This window comes from Muscardinus avellanarius, assembly GCF_963383645.1.
Source record: "Muscardinus avellanarius genome assembly, chromosome: 12".
NCBI lineage: Eukaryota > Metazoa > Chordata > Mammalia > Rodentia > Gliridae > Muscardinus > Muscardinus avellanarius.
This window is the reverse complement of record NC_137798.1, coordinates 20,075,785-20,092,770: the sequence shown is the minus strand read 5'-3', so window position 1 is coordinate 20,092,770 and position 16,986 is coordinate 20,075,785. Positions and strand designations below refer to the sequence as shown.

The 16,986-nt window shown below is 35.5% G+C and overlaps 1 protein-coding gene across 1 annotated transcript in view; it reads left to right on the top strand.

The window, feature by feature from the left end:
* Positions 1–235: 235 nt before the first annotated feature.
* Positions 236–16,986, top strand: part of LOC308270897 (uncharacterized protein) — a gene marked incomplete at both ends in the record, with an annotated part of 44,695 nt that continues 27,944 nt past the window's right edge. The window contains one exon of the mRNA XM_080707052.1: positions 236–1,168. Coding sequence (XP_080563178.1) covers positions 236–1,168 — 933 coding nt within the window. The remainder of the gene's footprint in view (positions 1,169–16,986) is intronic.

Sequence of the window (16,986 nt, the reverse complement as noted above, 5' to 3'; positions counted from 1 at the left end):
AGTATTTGCATAACAATCCCTTCTCATGTCCTGGAAACTCAATCTAAGAAAGTTACCATTTTTTGAGGAATAATGCCATTTATATTTAGCCAAGATTACACCTTTTAATTATACCTTTTAATTTCAGATTTGATGATAAATTTTAATGTGAATACTAAACTCTAAAAATTAAGTCCTTTTTCACACTAGTAATAATCTATCCTTCTTTCTAGGATTTGAGTACATGTTGAATAAAATGGATGAAGGAAATCAGTCCACGGTGTCAGAGTTTGTGCTTCTGGGACTTGCCCACTCATGGAATACACAGATCTTACTCTTGATGATATTTTTGATGCTTTATCTGCTCATTGTATCTGGAAATGTTTCCATCATGATCTTAGTCAGCACTGACCCTCACCTCCACTCCCCCATGTACTTCTTGCTGGCCAACCTGTCCTTTGTCGATATGTGGCTTTCCTCAGTCACCACTCCTAAGATGATCACAGACTTTCTCAGGGAGAACAAGACCATTTCCTTCAGAGGCTGCATGTGCCAGATCCTCTTTGCCCATTTCATTGCAGCAGGTGAGATGGTGCTTCTTGTGGTCATGGCCTATGACCGTTATGTAGCCATTTGCAAACCCCTCCACTACTCCACCATTATGAGCCTGCAAAGGTGCATAGGAATGGTGATATCTTGCTGGACCATTGGCTTTGTCCATGCCATGAGTCACATCATTGTGATTGTCCAGCTGCCTTTTTGTGGCCCCAGAGAAATAGACAGCTTCTTTTGTGATTTGCCACTGGTGATCAAGTTGGCCTGCATAGAATCCCATAACTTGGACATTTTGATGAATGTTGACTGTGGGATTGTGGGTATAACATGTTTTATTCTGTTGTTAATATCCTACACGTGCATTCTTTTCACCGTTCACCAAAGCTCTAAAACGGGTGCATCTAAGGCCCTGTCCACCTGCTCTGCCCACATCACAGTGGTAGTGATCTTTTTTGTGCCCTGTATCTTTATCTATGTGTGGCCACTCAACATCACCTGGCTCGACAAATTTCTGGCTGTGTTTTACTCTGTTTTTACACCTCTGCTAAATCCAGCCATTTACACACTGAGAAATAAAGAAATGAAAACTGCTATGAAAAGATTCAGAAGCTATTATGTGTCTGCCAAGGGAAACACTTAATTTCCAGGAACTCATTGTAATTACTATATATTGAGGATATACTGAAATTATAATAGGTTGAAAGTTTTTAATCTATAAATTTTTCCAGTCTTTAGATACAGATAGGTAGGGATTTAAAACAGTTCAGAGATGTTAACATTCAATAATGAACTAGCAGAACACTGTGACTTATTTCTCTAAAATGCATGCATAAATTATTCTTACTTTAGGGTAAATTATCCATTCCATCTTTTTCTGTTATTATAAGTATGAAGAATACCCTAAAATTTGTTTAACTAATTCATAAGTTCCTCAAGATGGACACCAATTTAATTAAATTCACTTGAATAATGTCCTAAATTCATTTAAAAATTTTTATTTTGTACCTTGAAATCTCTTCAAGCTTTTAACTTACCCTTGTCAAAAGGCAACTTACTATTAATTTTTTACTTATCCTAAAATCCTATCAAAATGTTAGCATGTACGTATTTATAGCTGTTATGTTGTTATGATGATTTGACCCTTTATCATTCCATAATGACTTCCTGTTTCTTTGTACAGTTTTGTATTCAAGCTTATTTTATGTGATATAATTACCCCTGCTATCATTGGCTATGTTTTATACACACCCTAGAGATTATAATATTCTGAGTGGAAAATAATACTTAACTTTGATATGCATAAAAATTTTATAAGGTTTAAAATACAAAATAATTAATAATTATTGTAAATAATGCAAAATAAAAATTATGTTAATTGTGATACCAAAAAGTTAAAGGTGATGATGGATTTAAAAGTTATCAGTTTAAAGTAGACAATGATAAAATGTTTTAGATATTTCCATAATAATTAAAGATTTACAAACTTACAGTAGATGCACCAAAGATAAAGAAAAAGAAATCAAAGCATGCCACTATAGAAATAATCATCAAATCACAAAGAAATAAACAAAGGAACTACAAACTTGTTATAACACAAATTAATTAAATGGCAACATTAACTCTTTATCTATCAACAGTTACTTTATATAAATGTGAAAAACCTCAACAAAAAGACAGAGTGGTTGAGTGGATAAAATAGTAATATCTAACTATATATTGCACAAGAAATGTACTTTAGCTTTAAGGATATACAAAACATGAAATAAACTGGAATATAAAAAATGGTCAATGGAAATGGAAACCAAAAGAGAGCAGTGGTAGGTATATCTATATCAAATGAAATGGGCCTTGCTGGACAAGGTGGCACACGCCTGTATTCCCAGTACTTGGGAGGCTGTATATATACAGTAGATTTTCAGGTGGGAGGAAAGTCTCAGCAAGTAGTGACCCTCTCATCAACCTAGCCATACTCTGTTTTTTTTTAAAAAAAAAAAACTAGGGATTATAGTGTAACTTGGAAGTAGAATGTCCCTGTGTTCAATGTCCAGTACCATCTCCCCGAAAAAACATAGTCCCTAAGTCATAGTTAAAACATGAAACATAAGAGGCCATTTTTCTGAATATGTCAAAAACCATCTCCAGAATATTTCCAAGGTTAGGCCAAATTACAAGTCTTAAGTACATAAGAAGGTTGAAATAATACCAAATATCATTCAGACCTGTATGAAACTATTTACTGATAAGAAGAGGAAATCTAGGAAATTCACAAATATGGGAAAATTGTCAAACCTTAAAATAGACTAACAGATTAAAGAGATGATTCAGAAAAACATAAATTAAAGATATTACAACTAATATGACCGAAATACAAGAACCATAAAATATTCCTCTGAAAAAAATTATGACAACAAATTAGATAATCTATAAAAGGATTGATTCCTAGAAGCACGAAACTCTCCAAGATGGACTTATAAAGAAGTACAAAATATGAACATGCCAACAACAAGAAATTGAATTAATAATGACAAGAAATACTCAACACCAAATAAATTCTAAGAGATGTTCTTACTGATGATGACTACTAAAATTTTAATAAGTTAATACCTATACTTTTTAAACTCTTTGAAAAATTGGAAGAGGAAGAAATGATTCTAAATTCACTACAAAATGAAGTTATAGTTTGCTTTGTTAACTTCTTTAGCATTTTAAGTGAATTTTATTTGCAATAATTTGATAACTTTTAATAAAAATGTGTTTTCAAAACTTTTTCAACAAAGAAAAAATAATTTGTATGACAATCTAAACCTATATAAATTGAATCTATTTGCAAGTCACATTTTAGCGGTCCATAAACCATATGATTATTCCTTAACCATCTTTCCTGTTAATTGTCATAATATTCTCAACTACAACATTACCAATTTACATAAATATTCAAAGGTTATGCATGTTGAAATTTCCCCCCCCTGAAACTGGTTATGTTTTAAGGGATTTATAAAAACTTGGACCTCAGTAAGCTAATTGGCAGTGCAGTCTGAAAACCCTGTAGATCTAATTCTGAAATCTGTCTAATTCTGAGATATCTGTCCTTAACTGGTACTTGCAAATTCCTCTCTCCAACTCCAGTGAAAAAGCTGAAATTTGGACATTCAAGTAAATCACAGTGGAATCAAACTCACAGAAATGACATGGGTTTCTATTTCTGCCAAGGCAACTGAAAACACAAAAGCCTTTTCATCAGAGAGGTTGGGAGAGATGTCAATTTTCTTGTCCTTTTTCTCTGTAGAAGGTGGTGATTTATCTGAGTGCTTTGTATTTAATAGCTTTCTGCTAATAAATACACAACCACAGGAACATGATTTACATGCAACAGGAACCTGTTGGTTGCACTCTGACAGGATTTGGTGGCCATCTTCACTTTCTCGCCTCCAGTTGCAGACACACACTCCTCCCCTACCACCTAGGCAGCCTTGCCTCCACCCCACCCGGCACCCATGGTCCCCAGCCAAATTTCATGCACTGATTTTGGCTGGCCCATGTGTGAGTCATTGAAGGTAGGCTGTCCTCCCATGTTTTATTCACAGGATCTGGTATATGTTAAATGCTCAATAAATATTTGTTGAATGAATAAATTAAGGAACACATTAAACAATATTGATGCCAGAATCTGCTTGGAATTGAGCAAGTATTAGAGAAATTTATTCAACTGAACTACTAGTTTTGTATAAAAATAATACTGTGATTGTCCTTGCCAGTTCAGAAGTTACAGTACCATTCTTTGATTTAAAAACTATATAAAGAGCCAGGCATGGTGGCATATGCTTGTAATCCCAGCATTCGGAAGGCTGAGATGGGAGGATCACGGTTTGCAGACAGCCTCAGCTACATAGTGAGGCCCTCCACAACTTAGTGAGACCCTGTTTCAAAAAATAAACAATAAAAATAGGGCATAGGGTATAGCTCAGAGGTCAAATGCCTCTAGGTTCCATCCCCAACCCCCCCCACACACACACACACAAAACCATAATATTGGCACTAAAGAAACTTTCTATATTAGCTGTTAAAGAAACACTTGACCAAGTCTTTGACACATCTTGAATTGACTCTTGAACAGGCTTTTATCCAGTGTTGCTTTTGGCCCCTTTGTCAAAAATCAATTGGCTGCAAGTGTATGGATTTATTTCTGTCTTCTATTCTGCTCAATTGGTCTATGTATCTGTTTTTGTGGCAGTACCATGCTGTTTTTATTATTTGTAGTATAGTTTAAAGTCAGGTATTGTGATTCTTCCTGCATGTTTTTTATTGCTGAGAACTACTTTGGCTATTCTGAGTTTTTTTTAATATGAAATGAATTTAAGGATTAATTTTTTTAAGTCTATGAGGAATGACCTTGGTGATTTAATGGATATTGCATTGAATCTATAGATCACTTTTGGAAGTATGGTCATTTTGATGATATTTATTCTGCCTATCCATAAACTTGGACATCTTTCCATCTTCTAAGATCTTCTTTGATGTCTTTATTCATTGTTTTATAATTTTCTTCGTAGATGTTTAGATGTCTTTTACATGCTAGGTTAAGTTTATTTCTAAGTTTTTTTGTGTGTGTGTGGGAATACCAGAGTGGAAGTGTTTTCTGGATTCCTTTTGAAGTGGATTTATGGATGGTGCACAGAAGAGCTTCCGATTTTTTAAGATTGATTTTGTATCCAGAAACTTTACTGAATTTGTTAATTAGTTCTCAAAGAGTTTTTGGTTGACTTTGTTAGGTATTCTAAGTATAGACCAGAGACTTTGAGGCTCCCTGAAGAGGGCATTAATCCAACACTACAACAGCATGGTACTGGCACAAAAACAGATACATAGACCATTGAAGCAGAGTAGAAGACCCGGAAACAAATCCAAACACTTTCAGCCAATTGATTTTTGACAAAGGGGCCAAAAACATACACTGAAAAAAAGATAGCCTGTTTAACAAATGGTATTGGCAAAACTGGTTAACCATATGCAGAAAACTGGAAATTAATCCCACTTTATCACCCTGTACAAGAGTCAATTCAAGACAGATCAAAGACTTGGAAATCAAACCAGAGACTTTGAAGCTCCTTGAAGTGGGCATAGATCCAACACTGCAACACATAGGCACAGATAAACACTCTCAACAAGACCCCAAAGGCACAACAAATTAAAAGGCAAATCAATACGTGGGATTGCATGAAACTAAAGAGCTTCTGTTCAGCAAAGTAAACTGTCAAGAACTTCAATCAAGAGCCAACAGAATGGGAGAAGATTTTTTCCACCTACACCACCGATAGAGGACTAATATCTAGAATATACAGAGAACTCAAGAAACTCAACACTAAGAAAACAAAGCATCCAATAACAAAATGGGCAAGCAAACTAAATAGACACCACAAAAGAAGAAATTCAAATGGCCAATAAATGCATGAAAAAATGCTCAACATCATTGGCAATCAGAGAGATGCAAATCGAAACTACCCTGAGATTTCACCTAACTCTAACTCAAATAGCAATCATTTAGAACACAAACAACCCCAGATGTAGTGGTGCATTCTTGTAATCCCAGCATTCGGGAGACTGAGACAGTAGGATTGCGGTTCACGGAAAGCTTCAGCTACTTAGTGAGGCACTCTGCAACTCAGTGTGACCTGTCTTCAAAATAAAGAATAAAATATAGGGAAGGGGGTGTAGCTCAGAGGTTGAATGCCCCAGGGTTCCATCCTCAGAATTGAAAAAAATAAAAATAAAAACACAAACAACAACAAATGCTGGCAAGGATGTGGGGAAGTGAGAACTCTAAAACATTGTTGGTAGGATTGCAAATTAGTGCAATCACTCTGGAAAACAGTATATAGGATCCTCAGAAAAATGGGAAAGAATTTACCATTTGATCCAGCAATACCACTTCTGGGTATCTACCCAAAAGAAAGGAAACCAAACTACCAAACAATGCAAGAGTATCAATGTTCATAGCTGTACAATTCACAAATTACAATTTATAATTACAAAACTATAAAACAAAACTATAAAACCTGCCAAGATGTCCATCAATACTGTGAAATAAGTACACAATGGAATTTTACTCAGCCATAAAGAGAAACACAATTACATCATTTACAGGGAAATGGATGGAACTAGAGGACATTATCTTAAGTGAGATTAGTCAGTCACAAAAAATAAGAAATCAGATGCCCTCCCTAGCAAGGGAGAAATAAGTCATAATAGGAATTCTAGATGAAGAAGCAGATTCTATAGATGAGTAAATAAGGTGACCTAACTGAGGGGATGAGAGGAGGAAAGAGGGAAAGTCTCTAAAGCAAATGATGTACTTAAATAAATATATCAATCACTAAGCCAAGCATGGGAAGAGGAGGGGGGAGGGAATGGGGCAGGAATTGGGTAAGGGCTAATTGGGTGATGTGTGTATGTATGTCTCAACTATCTATTATCCCATTAAGATGTATGGTTACAATGCACCAATAAAAAAATTTTTTTAAAGATATGGATGAAGGACTTCTGGGAAGATGGAGACCGAGAAAAGCGGGGCTTAAGAGCCCCGCTAACAACCAATCTCCATTACCACAAAATCAGAGCCTTTCATAGCCAGAAAACACCATCACCAGAGGAAAAAAAAATCGCCAGGCTCCAGAGATAAAGCGGACTAAGAACAGAGCTCAGAGCCACAGAGGAGATACACCGGCCTCACGCCCGAGGATGCGGCAGCAGCGCTTTACTGCCGGCGGCAGCGGCGATTTCACCAGACGGCTACAGCAAGCCGAGGTGAGCCGCTGCGGAACAGCCAGGTGGGATTTCTCAGCGCAGGGAGCATCTAAAGCTCCCAGTGGCTGAGCTCAGCACACGCTGCAGGGATTCAGAGTGGAAATCAAAACCAAGAAGAAGTACGCTAGCCTCACGGCCGAGGGCGTAGCAGCGGCGCCATATTGCCACCGGCTGCAGCAGCAATGAATTCACCGAGTCCAGTACAGCTACATCTGCGTACTCAAAAACAGTGAGTCAAAGTGTGGGCCACAGAGGAGAAATCCCAGTACTGTATTCCTTGGAACTTGACCAAGAGGGAGAGGGGTGGTGGCAGAGATATTACACCAAGGGAGAACATGCAACCTGGCACCCTCCACAGTCTAAAGCAGCCTCTATCAACTCTCTGGGTCAGAGACTCTGTGATACAACCCAGTAAAGGAGTAGTGGGGTCTGAGATACTACTGACTCGAGATCCAGAACACCTTAAGTGAAGTCATAGTGACCCAAGGGAAGAACCCAGAGAAGGCACAAACTTCCGAAATCATGGGAAAGAGGAATAATAGTAGAGCAATGAATGCTCACAACCCCACAACATCAGAACCCAATAAAACAGAAATTCAGAGATTTCTAGAAGATCAAATCAGGAAAATAACTGTAGAAATAATAGAGGTGCTTCGAAAAGAACTCAGAGAGAGCCAAAAAGAGATAAAGGATGCAATTAATGAAGTAAAGTCCTCAATTCAAAGCACAAAAAACTGATTAGAGCACATGGAGAACAGAATCTCGCTCTTAGAAGATGATCATTCCAAAAATGAACGCATAGTTTCTAATCTAGAAAAAAATATCCGACAGCAGGAATCTGATATTGAAGAAATATGGGCCCATTTTAAGAGAGCTAACCTAAGAATAATTGGAATAGAGGAGGGAAAAGAAACTGAAACCAAAGGGATCAACAATCTCTTCAAGGAAGTAATAGCAGAAAATTTTCCAAACATAGAGCAAGAGGTTGATACATAGGTCCAGGAAACTTATAGAACTCCCTTTAGACGGGATCAGAGAAGAGGATCCCCACGCCACATAATTGTCAAAATGAGCAATGTGGAAGCCAAGCAGAGAATCTTAAAGGCAACAAAAACAAAGGGCCAAGTAACATTCAGAGGCAAACCAATTAGAATCACTCCAGACTTCCCAAACCAAGTCATGAGAGCCAGAAGGGCTTGGAGTAACATATTCCAAACTCTGAAAGAAAACAACTTCCAGCCAAAAATTTTCTACCCAGCAAAACTTTCTATCAAATTAGATGGAGAAATAAGAAGCTTCCATGAGAAACAGAAACTGAAGGAATTTATGTCTTCAAAACCAGCGCTAGAGAAAATACTCAAAGAGATTAACTACAAAGAAGAAATAGGTAACACACACCAGAAGCAGAGAAACAAGATTTTCCATCCAACAGACAACTAAGATTAGTTATCTGTGGAGATTCATTATTTATGTTAGTCTTTTACATATCTCTAAATGGTATTGTTTGCCTTTATTGTTGCTAATTTTTAGGATCTCTAGTTGGAATATTAATATACCTTCAGATATAGCATTTGGAAATATTTTATCCCATTCTATTAGTAACTGTTAACTCTGTTTGCATTGTCTTTGGATATACAATATTTTTTTTTATTTTTTAGGGAGTTTGTATACTCTTCTGTTGCCTGTGCCATTGAAATCATAGCCAAGAAATCACTGCCAATTTCAATGTTGTGAGGTTTTATGACCCAGATTTTCTCCTAAAATTTTATAATCTTAAGATTTATATTTAGGTCTTTTATCTATTTTGAGTTAATATTTGTATATGGGATTAGGTAAGGGTCCAACTTTATTCTTTTCCATGTAATTATTATTTTTCAACAATATTTAGTTAAAAGATTATTATTTCCACCACCAAATGTTCATGGAAACCTTGTCAAAAATAACTTGACAATATAGGGAAGAATTTAGCTCTAGGCTTTTATTTAACTCCAATAGTTTATATATCTGCCTTTAGAATAGTACTACACTGTTTCAATTATTGTAGCTTTATATGGTTTGAAATCAGAAAATATATATCTTCTAGCTTTGTTCTTTTTCAAGATTGTTTTGGGTATCTAGAGTCTATATTCCATATTAGGATAGATTTTTTTTCTGAAAAATAAATATATAAGTATATGATAGTTTCACCTAAAAAAATAGAAAGAATATTCTCTGGTAAGAAAGAAAGTAAAAAGAAATATTGAAATGTTATCTTTAAGTCATCAAAAGCTTGGTATCAGACAAATGAAACTGTTATGTGAGATTATCATTTTTAATTTTAGATAAATTGCCATAATACTAGATGTCAACCACTAAGTCAAGCATGGGAGGGAGGGCTGGGGAGAGAATGGGGTGGGGATCGGGTGGGGGCTGACTGGGTGATGTGTGCATGTATGTCTACAAAAGTTTATATCCCACTATGATGAATACAGTGCACCAATAAAAAAAAAAGATATGGATGAAATAAAGACCTCAGAAATAAAAAAGAAACACTTGACCTAAACTACTAAACTTCTTAATACAGAAAAATATTAAATATATACTAACTTCTAGAAATCTATTTATTAAAAAAGTATTTGATTTAAGAATTTGTTGTATACAGATTAACTATTTCTATTTTAAATTAGCATTTTAAAGTTCAGCCTTGAAAAGTAGACTTAATTATTAAAAATTATATTAGATTACTAGTTTATTTTGTTAAACTCTTCTTTTGAAAAAATTGTATTATGTAAATGTACCCTTTTAATACTGCTCATTTTATCCCATTGTTTAAAAAAAAGTTAAAAAAATTAACTGCTAAAAAATGAAGCTATATTTAAAAATAAACAGAACTTTCAAAATAAAAATAACAATGAAATTAAAACTGAACAGAAAAATTAAGTTTTCATTCTGAAAGATTAATAATCCATAAGTACATTAATAAAATGCAACACTCAAAGATAATAAAAGTAGAAAAGATAAATTAAAATATGAAGTATGTAATAAGGAAATATAACCCAGGTATAAATGACAGTGCAAGAGAAAAAAATAAGAGATTAAATTGAAGGACATTATGTCTAAGAATGTTTAAATTTTAAAGGAAAAACTCATAAATACTCAGATATCAAAATTTAAGTGAAACACTAGAAGAATAATTTTTAAAATTCACCTTAAAATTCAACTTTTACATATTGTAATAAATATACCACCAAAGGAAAAATAAGACCTATAGAATAGCCAAAGAAAACAAAAGTTGAGATTACACACAAAGAAAAACAATCTGCCTATAAATGAGATTTTGAGTAGCATCAAAATAACCTCCAAACTTGTAATATATTAAAAGACAGAAAAAGTAAATGACAACCTAGATGGATGCCAAAAAAATATTTTGCTGTTTTGTTTTCTTTTAAGTTTTTCTGCAATACGTTTAGATTTTGACATACATAAAAACAAAAAAGTTTTACCACTAACAGACTCAATCAAATGAACCACTTATTGCTTTGTGGCAAAAAAAAAATTCTATACAAAAAGAATTACAATAAAACATGTTCAAGAAAAATTCTTAAAAATCTATAAATTATTACTAAGATTTAAAAGGACCAAGACAAATGAAAGAATATTTATACATTGATTGGTGGAGCAAAATTAAGTTTATATTTCTTCTTAAATAACCATATAAATTACTTTTTTATCATTAAAATTTCAAAAGGCTTTCATAAAATTTGGCAAGTGAATAGTAAAGTTATGTAGGAAAACTTAAGTATATAGAATTATAAAACATAAGTATATAGATGACCATAACAAGATAAAACACTGGATATAATTTAACTCAAAAATACTAAAACATATAGTAATTAAGATAGTACAATGTTACTGTATAAATTGCAATACCTCAATGGCACAAAACAGAAAGTTTGGAAATAAATCCAACAACTCTTTCTTTTAGGTGTCCTGCTTAGGAGTCTGAACTGTATAATATTCTAAAGACTGTCCCTGCCTCCTCTGATTCCTCCCCTTTTTCTTCACAGCATCACTTTTCAAAAACACCAAACTAATAGAAACTAACAATGTTCATGTAAACATTATTATATATGTCTTTCAGGAAAGATCTGCATCATGGACATATGGACAAGAGAGAGAAATAAGTATATGCTAATATGTATATAGATGTAGATTTTAAGTTATTTTGTGATGGCAAAAGACAAAAACAGGATAGCATTAATACTGTCAAAAGTGTAAATTTTTTTTCTTGGTTGTTCAGTGACAATTCTGTGCTTCTGTATGGGATAATTTCAGGCAGATATTCTATTATAATCAAATGTTTTCACACATGTTTTCTCTCACGTATCATGATGTCTCTGCTTCAGATCTACCTTTCTCCAGTGTTTCAATCGATAAATCTGTGAGTATCTTACCACTGGGTCAAGTCATTGACCATTCCTTGGAAATGTACATACATCTGTACCTTGGAATACTTCTTTCACACAAAACTAATAAGATGATGTAGTGCTTGGAGTGATGCCCTTTGGGAACACTTCACCTCTTTGTGGTGTACAGAGCTGTCTCCATCGATAATTGTTGTTATCCAACTATTATAAAGTTTTGGCTAGAATTCACATACCAATTTGAACTTCACATAAACTAATCATGAAAATTCTCATTATCTTTTAGATTTCACACAGGAGCCCTTAATGGCCACAGAAAGAGATGCTGCTGGCTCGTCTGCTCATGAGCTTTAGTGCCCTCTTAGTACTAAGCTTAATTATAGCTATATCAGTTTCAACTGACAAGCTTTATACAGTAATCATAATGCAATTCATAATGGAAATTCTAAAATAATGGCAACTCAGTGCTGTGTAGTCAAGCATTTCATCTTTACAAGCACTGAGTTAAAGACAATATTTTTTATTTATTTATTTATTTTAACTTTTTGGTGGTACTAAGGTTCCTAGAAACCCTTCTGCCTCTGGGCTACACTCCCAGAGCTATTTTATACTTTTTTATTTGGAAACAGGGTCTCTTAAGCCAGAGCTGCTGGCTTCGAACCTGTGCAATCTTCCTGTCTCCGCCTCCCAAGCACGGGTATTACGAGTGTGCGCCACCACGCCCAGCTTGACAATATCCATTTTTTAAAAGAAGGCCGGGCGTGGTGGCGCTCGCTTGTAATCCTCGCGCTTGGGAGGCAGAGACAGGAGGATCGCACAGGTTCGAAGCCAGCCACATGCGCTGGCTTAGGAGACTCTGTTTCCAAATAAAAATGTAAAAATAGGTCTGGAAGTGTAGACCGGAGGTAGAAGGGCTTCCAGGAACCCCAGAACCACCAAAAAAAAAAAAAAAAAGAAGAAGTATAATTATCTGCTATGAAATGCCAGGTTTTAGCTTCTAGACTATAATTCTTCACTGGGGCTTACCATGAGCCTCATAATTTAATCTTTTTCTACTGCTGATTCCTTAACATCATGAGATTTTTATATATTTATATCCTAAGAAGCAGAACTGTTTGACACCATGGATAAATGCCCCACTTAAAATTGTCAACACATAGGCTGGGCATGGTGGCCCACGCTTGTAATCCCCACTTGGGAGGCAGAGACAGCAGGATCACACAGGTTCAAAGCCAGCCACGCACACTGGCTTAGGAGACCCTGTTTCCAAATTTGAAAAAAAAATGTAAAAATAGTTCTGGGAGTGTAGCCCAGAGGTAGAAGGGCTTCCAGGAACCACCATTAAAAAATAAATACCACCATTAAAAAAATAAATAAAAATAAAAATAAAGTTGTCAACACATATCATTTGGCATATGGACCAAACTCTAGGCCTGGAATTTAAATATGTAAATGGTATGTTGCTCAAAGAAGTTAGACTCGTGGTAGGAAATACCAAAAGCACCAATTTGTCTTGTATTTTGGAAATTTTATATGCACACGATCTTGATTAAAATGGCAAATCACAGAGTCTCCACAGAGTTTATCTCCCATTCTATGGACTGTACGTGACATACTAAAATTACCAGCTTCATCTTGCCTGTTTACCATAATACCATTAATGAAATTGTCACTTGTGAACCTCCATGAAATGGCCAGATTCAAAATTCAAAATTCTTTGAAATATGGAAAAGGACAGAAGAATCAATAAGGTCCTGAGGCAAAATTGTCGTCCCAAATACATGCAAACTGTTTCTGCTTTATTTTTCAATTAAAACAAAAATTAATAAATCCATGCAGTGCTTTCTGGGCAACTGAATTGAATAAATACTTCTCTAAAGAAGAAATAAAATTGACCAATAAAACATGAAAAATGTTCAAAATTATTAGCAATCAGGTAAATGCAAATCAAAGCTGCAGAGATTCCATCTAACTCCAGTTAGAATGGCATTTATCAAGAATACAAACAATAGTAAATGTTCGCAAGGATGTGGAAAAACTCTTATATGCCGTTAATGGGATTATAAATTAGTACAATTACTACAAACACTATGGCGGCTCTTCAAAAGACCAGGAATGAAACTATTATATTACCTAGTTATACCATTCCTCAGTATATTTCTTAAAAATTAATGTCAAAACAATATAGCGATATATGCATCCCTATGTTTATAGCAATATAATTTACAAAAGACAAATTTAGGAACCAACCTAGGTTTCTTTCAACCTACCTAAGTATCATTCTTCTGAATTCTTTACCCAGAAGAATGGGTAAAGAAAATGTGGTGTGCACAAAAAATTAATTTTTTTTATTTTTTTATTTTTTATTGGTGCACTGTATTCATACATCATAATGGGATTTAAAAAAAAACTTTTGTAGACATACATGCACACATCACCCAATTAGCCCCTACCCAATCCCCACCCCGTTCCCTCCCCATCCTTCCTTCCCATGCTTGGCTTAGTGGATAACATCTAGTATTATAGCAACTTACCCAAAATTAACAATGATAATCTCACAGAACAGTTTCATTTGTCTGCTACCAAGCTATTGATGACTTAAAGATAACATTTCGATATTTCTTTTGGCTTTCTTTCTTACCAGAGAATATTTTTTTTTCTTTTTAGGTGAAACTATCATGCATTTATTTATTAATTTTTCAGAAAAAATCTATCCTAATGTGGAATATGGACTCTAGATACCCAAAACGGTCTCAAAAAAGAACAAACCTAGATGTATATTTTCTGATTTCAAACCATATAAAGCTACAATAATTGAAACAGTATAGTACTGTTATAAAGGCAGATATATAAACAATTGGAGTTAAATAAAAGCCTAGAGATAAATTCTTGCATATATTGTCAAGTTATTTTTGACAAGGTTTCCATGAATATTTGGTAAAGGAAATAATTATTTTTTAACTTAATATTGTTGAAAAATAATAATTACATGAAAAAGAATAAAATTGGACCTTTATCTAACACCATATAAAAATATTAACTCAAAATAGATAAAAGACCTAAATATAAATCTTAAGATTATAAAATTTTAGAAGAAAACCTGGGTTATAAAACCTCCCAACATTGAAATTGGCAGTGATTTCTTGGCTATGATTTCAATGGCACAGGCAACAGAAGAGTATACAAACTCCCTAAAAAATAAAAAAAAATATTGTATATCCAAAGACAATGTAAACAGAGTTAACAGTTACTAATAGAATGGGATAAAATATTTCCAAATGCTATATCTGAAGGTATATTAATATTCCAACTAGAGATCCTAAAAATTAGCAACAATAAAGGCAAACAATACCATTTAGAGATATGTAAAAGACTAACATAAATAATGAATCTCCACAGATAACTAATCTTAGTTGTCTGTTGGATGGAAAATCTTGTTTCTCTGCTTCTGGTGTGTGTTACCTATTTCTTCTTTGTAGTTAATCTCTTTGAGTATTTTCTCTAGCGCTGGTTTTGAAGACATAAATTCCTTCAGTTTCTGTTTCTCATGGAAGCTTCTTAGTTCCCCATCTAATTTGATAGAAAGTTTTGCTGGGTAGAAAATTTTTGGCTGGAAGTTGTTTTCTTTCAGAGTTTGGAATATGTTACTCCAAGCCCTTCTGGCTCTCATGACTTGGTTTGGGAAGTCTGGAGTGATTCTAATTGGTTTGCCTCTGAATGTCACTTGGCCCTTTGTTTTTGTTGCCTTTAAGATTCTCTACTTGGCTTCCACATTGCTCATTTTGACAATTGTGTGGCATGGGAATTCTCTTCTCTGATCCTCTCTAAAGGGAGTTCTATAAGTTTCCTGAACCTGTGTATCGACCTCTTGCTCTATGTTTGGAAAATTTTCTGCTATTACTTCCTTGAAGAGATTGTTGATCCCTTTGGTTTCACCTTCTTTTCCCTCCTCTATTCCATTTATTCTTAGGTTAGCTCTTTAAAATTGGCCCATATTTCTTCAATGTCAGATTTCTGCTGTCCGATTTTTTTTTCTAGATTAGAAACTATGCGTTCATTTTTGGAGTTATCATCTTCTAAAAGCAAGATTCTATTCTCCATGTGGTCTAATCGGTTGTTTGTACTTTGAATTGAGGCCTTTACTTCATTAATTGCATCCTTTATCTCTTTTTGGCTCTCTCTGAATTCTTTTCAAAACACCTCTATTATTTCTACAGCTATTTTCCTGATTTGATCTTCTAGAAATCTCTGAATTTCTGTCTTATTGGGTTCTGATGTGGGGTTGTGGGCATTCATTGCTCCATTGTTATTCCTCTTTCCCATGATTTTGGAAGTTTGTGCCTTCTCTGGGTTCTTCCCTTGGGTCACTAAGAATTCACTTAAGGTGCTCTGGATCTCAAGTCTGTGGTATGTCAGTCCCCACTACTCCTTTGTTAGGTTGTACCGCAGAGTCTCAGACCCAGGGAGTCAATCGAGGCTGCTTTAGACCATGGTGGGGGTGCCAGGTTGGGCATTCTCCTATGGTGTGATATCTCTGCCACTGCCACTCCCCCACTGGGTCAAGTCCCTGGGAGTACAGTACTGGGATTTCTTCTCTAGGGGCTGCAATTTGACTCACTGTTGTTGAGTGCGCCGATGGAGCTGTAGTGGACTTGGTGAATTCGCTGCTGCTTCCACCGGTGGCGATATAGTGCCGCTGCCACACCCTTGGCCATGAGGCTGGCGTATTTCTTCTCTGGTTTTGTGCTTCGCTCTGAGTCCCTGCAGGGTGTGCTGAGCCCAGCCACTGGGAGCTTTAGATGCTCCCTGCGCTGAAAAATCTTCTGAATCCCACCCAGCTGTCCTGCAGCAGCTCACCTTGGCTCGCTATTCGCCACTCCTCTCTGGAGCCTGGTGGGCTGTTGAGTGCATTGGTCTGGTGCTGTCCGGTGAATTTGCCGCTGCTGCTGGCAGTAAGGCACTACTGCCGCGTCCTCGGGCGTGAGGCCAGCTGATCTCCTCTATGGCCCTGAGCTCCCTTCTGAGTTCTCCTCCTCTCTGGGGCCTGGTGCTGCAAGGAAAGATTGCGCCTGCTGCTGCACCATGGCTCTGCGATCTGGTTTCTTTCTGGTGTCTCGTTTTTCCAGCCCTCTTTTTCTCTGTCCCTTGTAATTACATTTTTTGTTTCTCTGCTGATGGTGTTTTCTGACTATGAAAGGCGCTGATTTTGTAGTAATAGAGATTGGTTGTTAGCAGGCTTGTAAGCCCC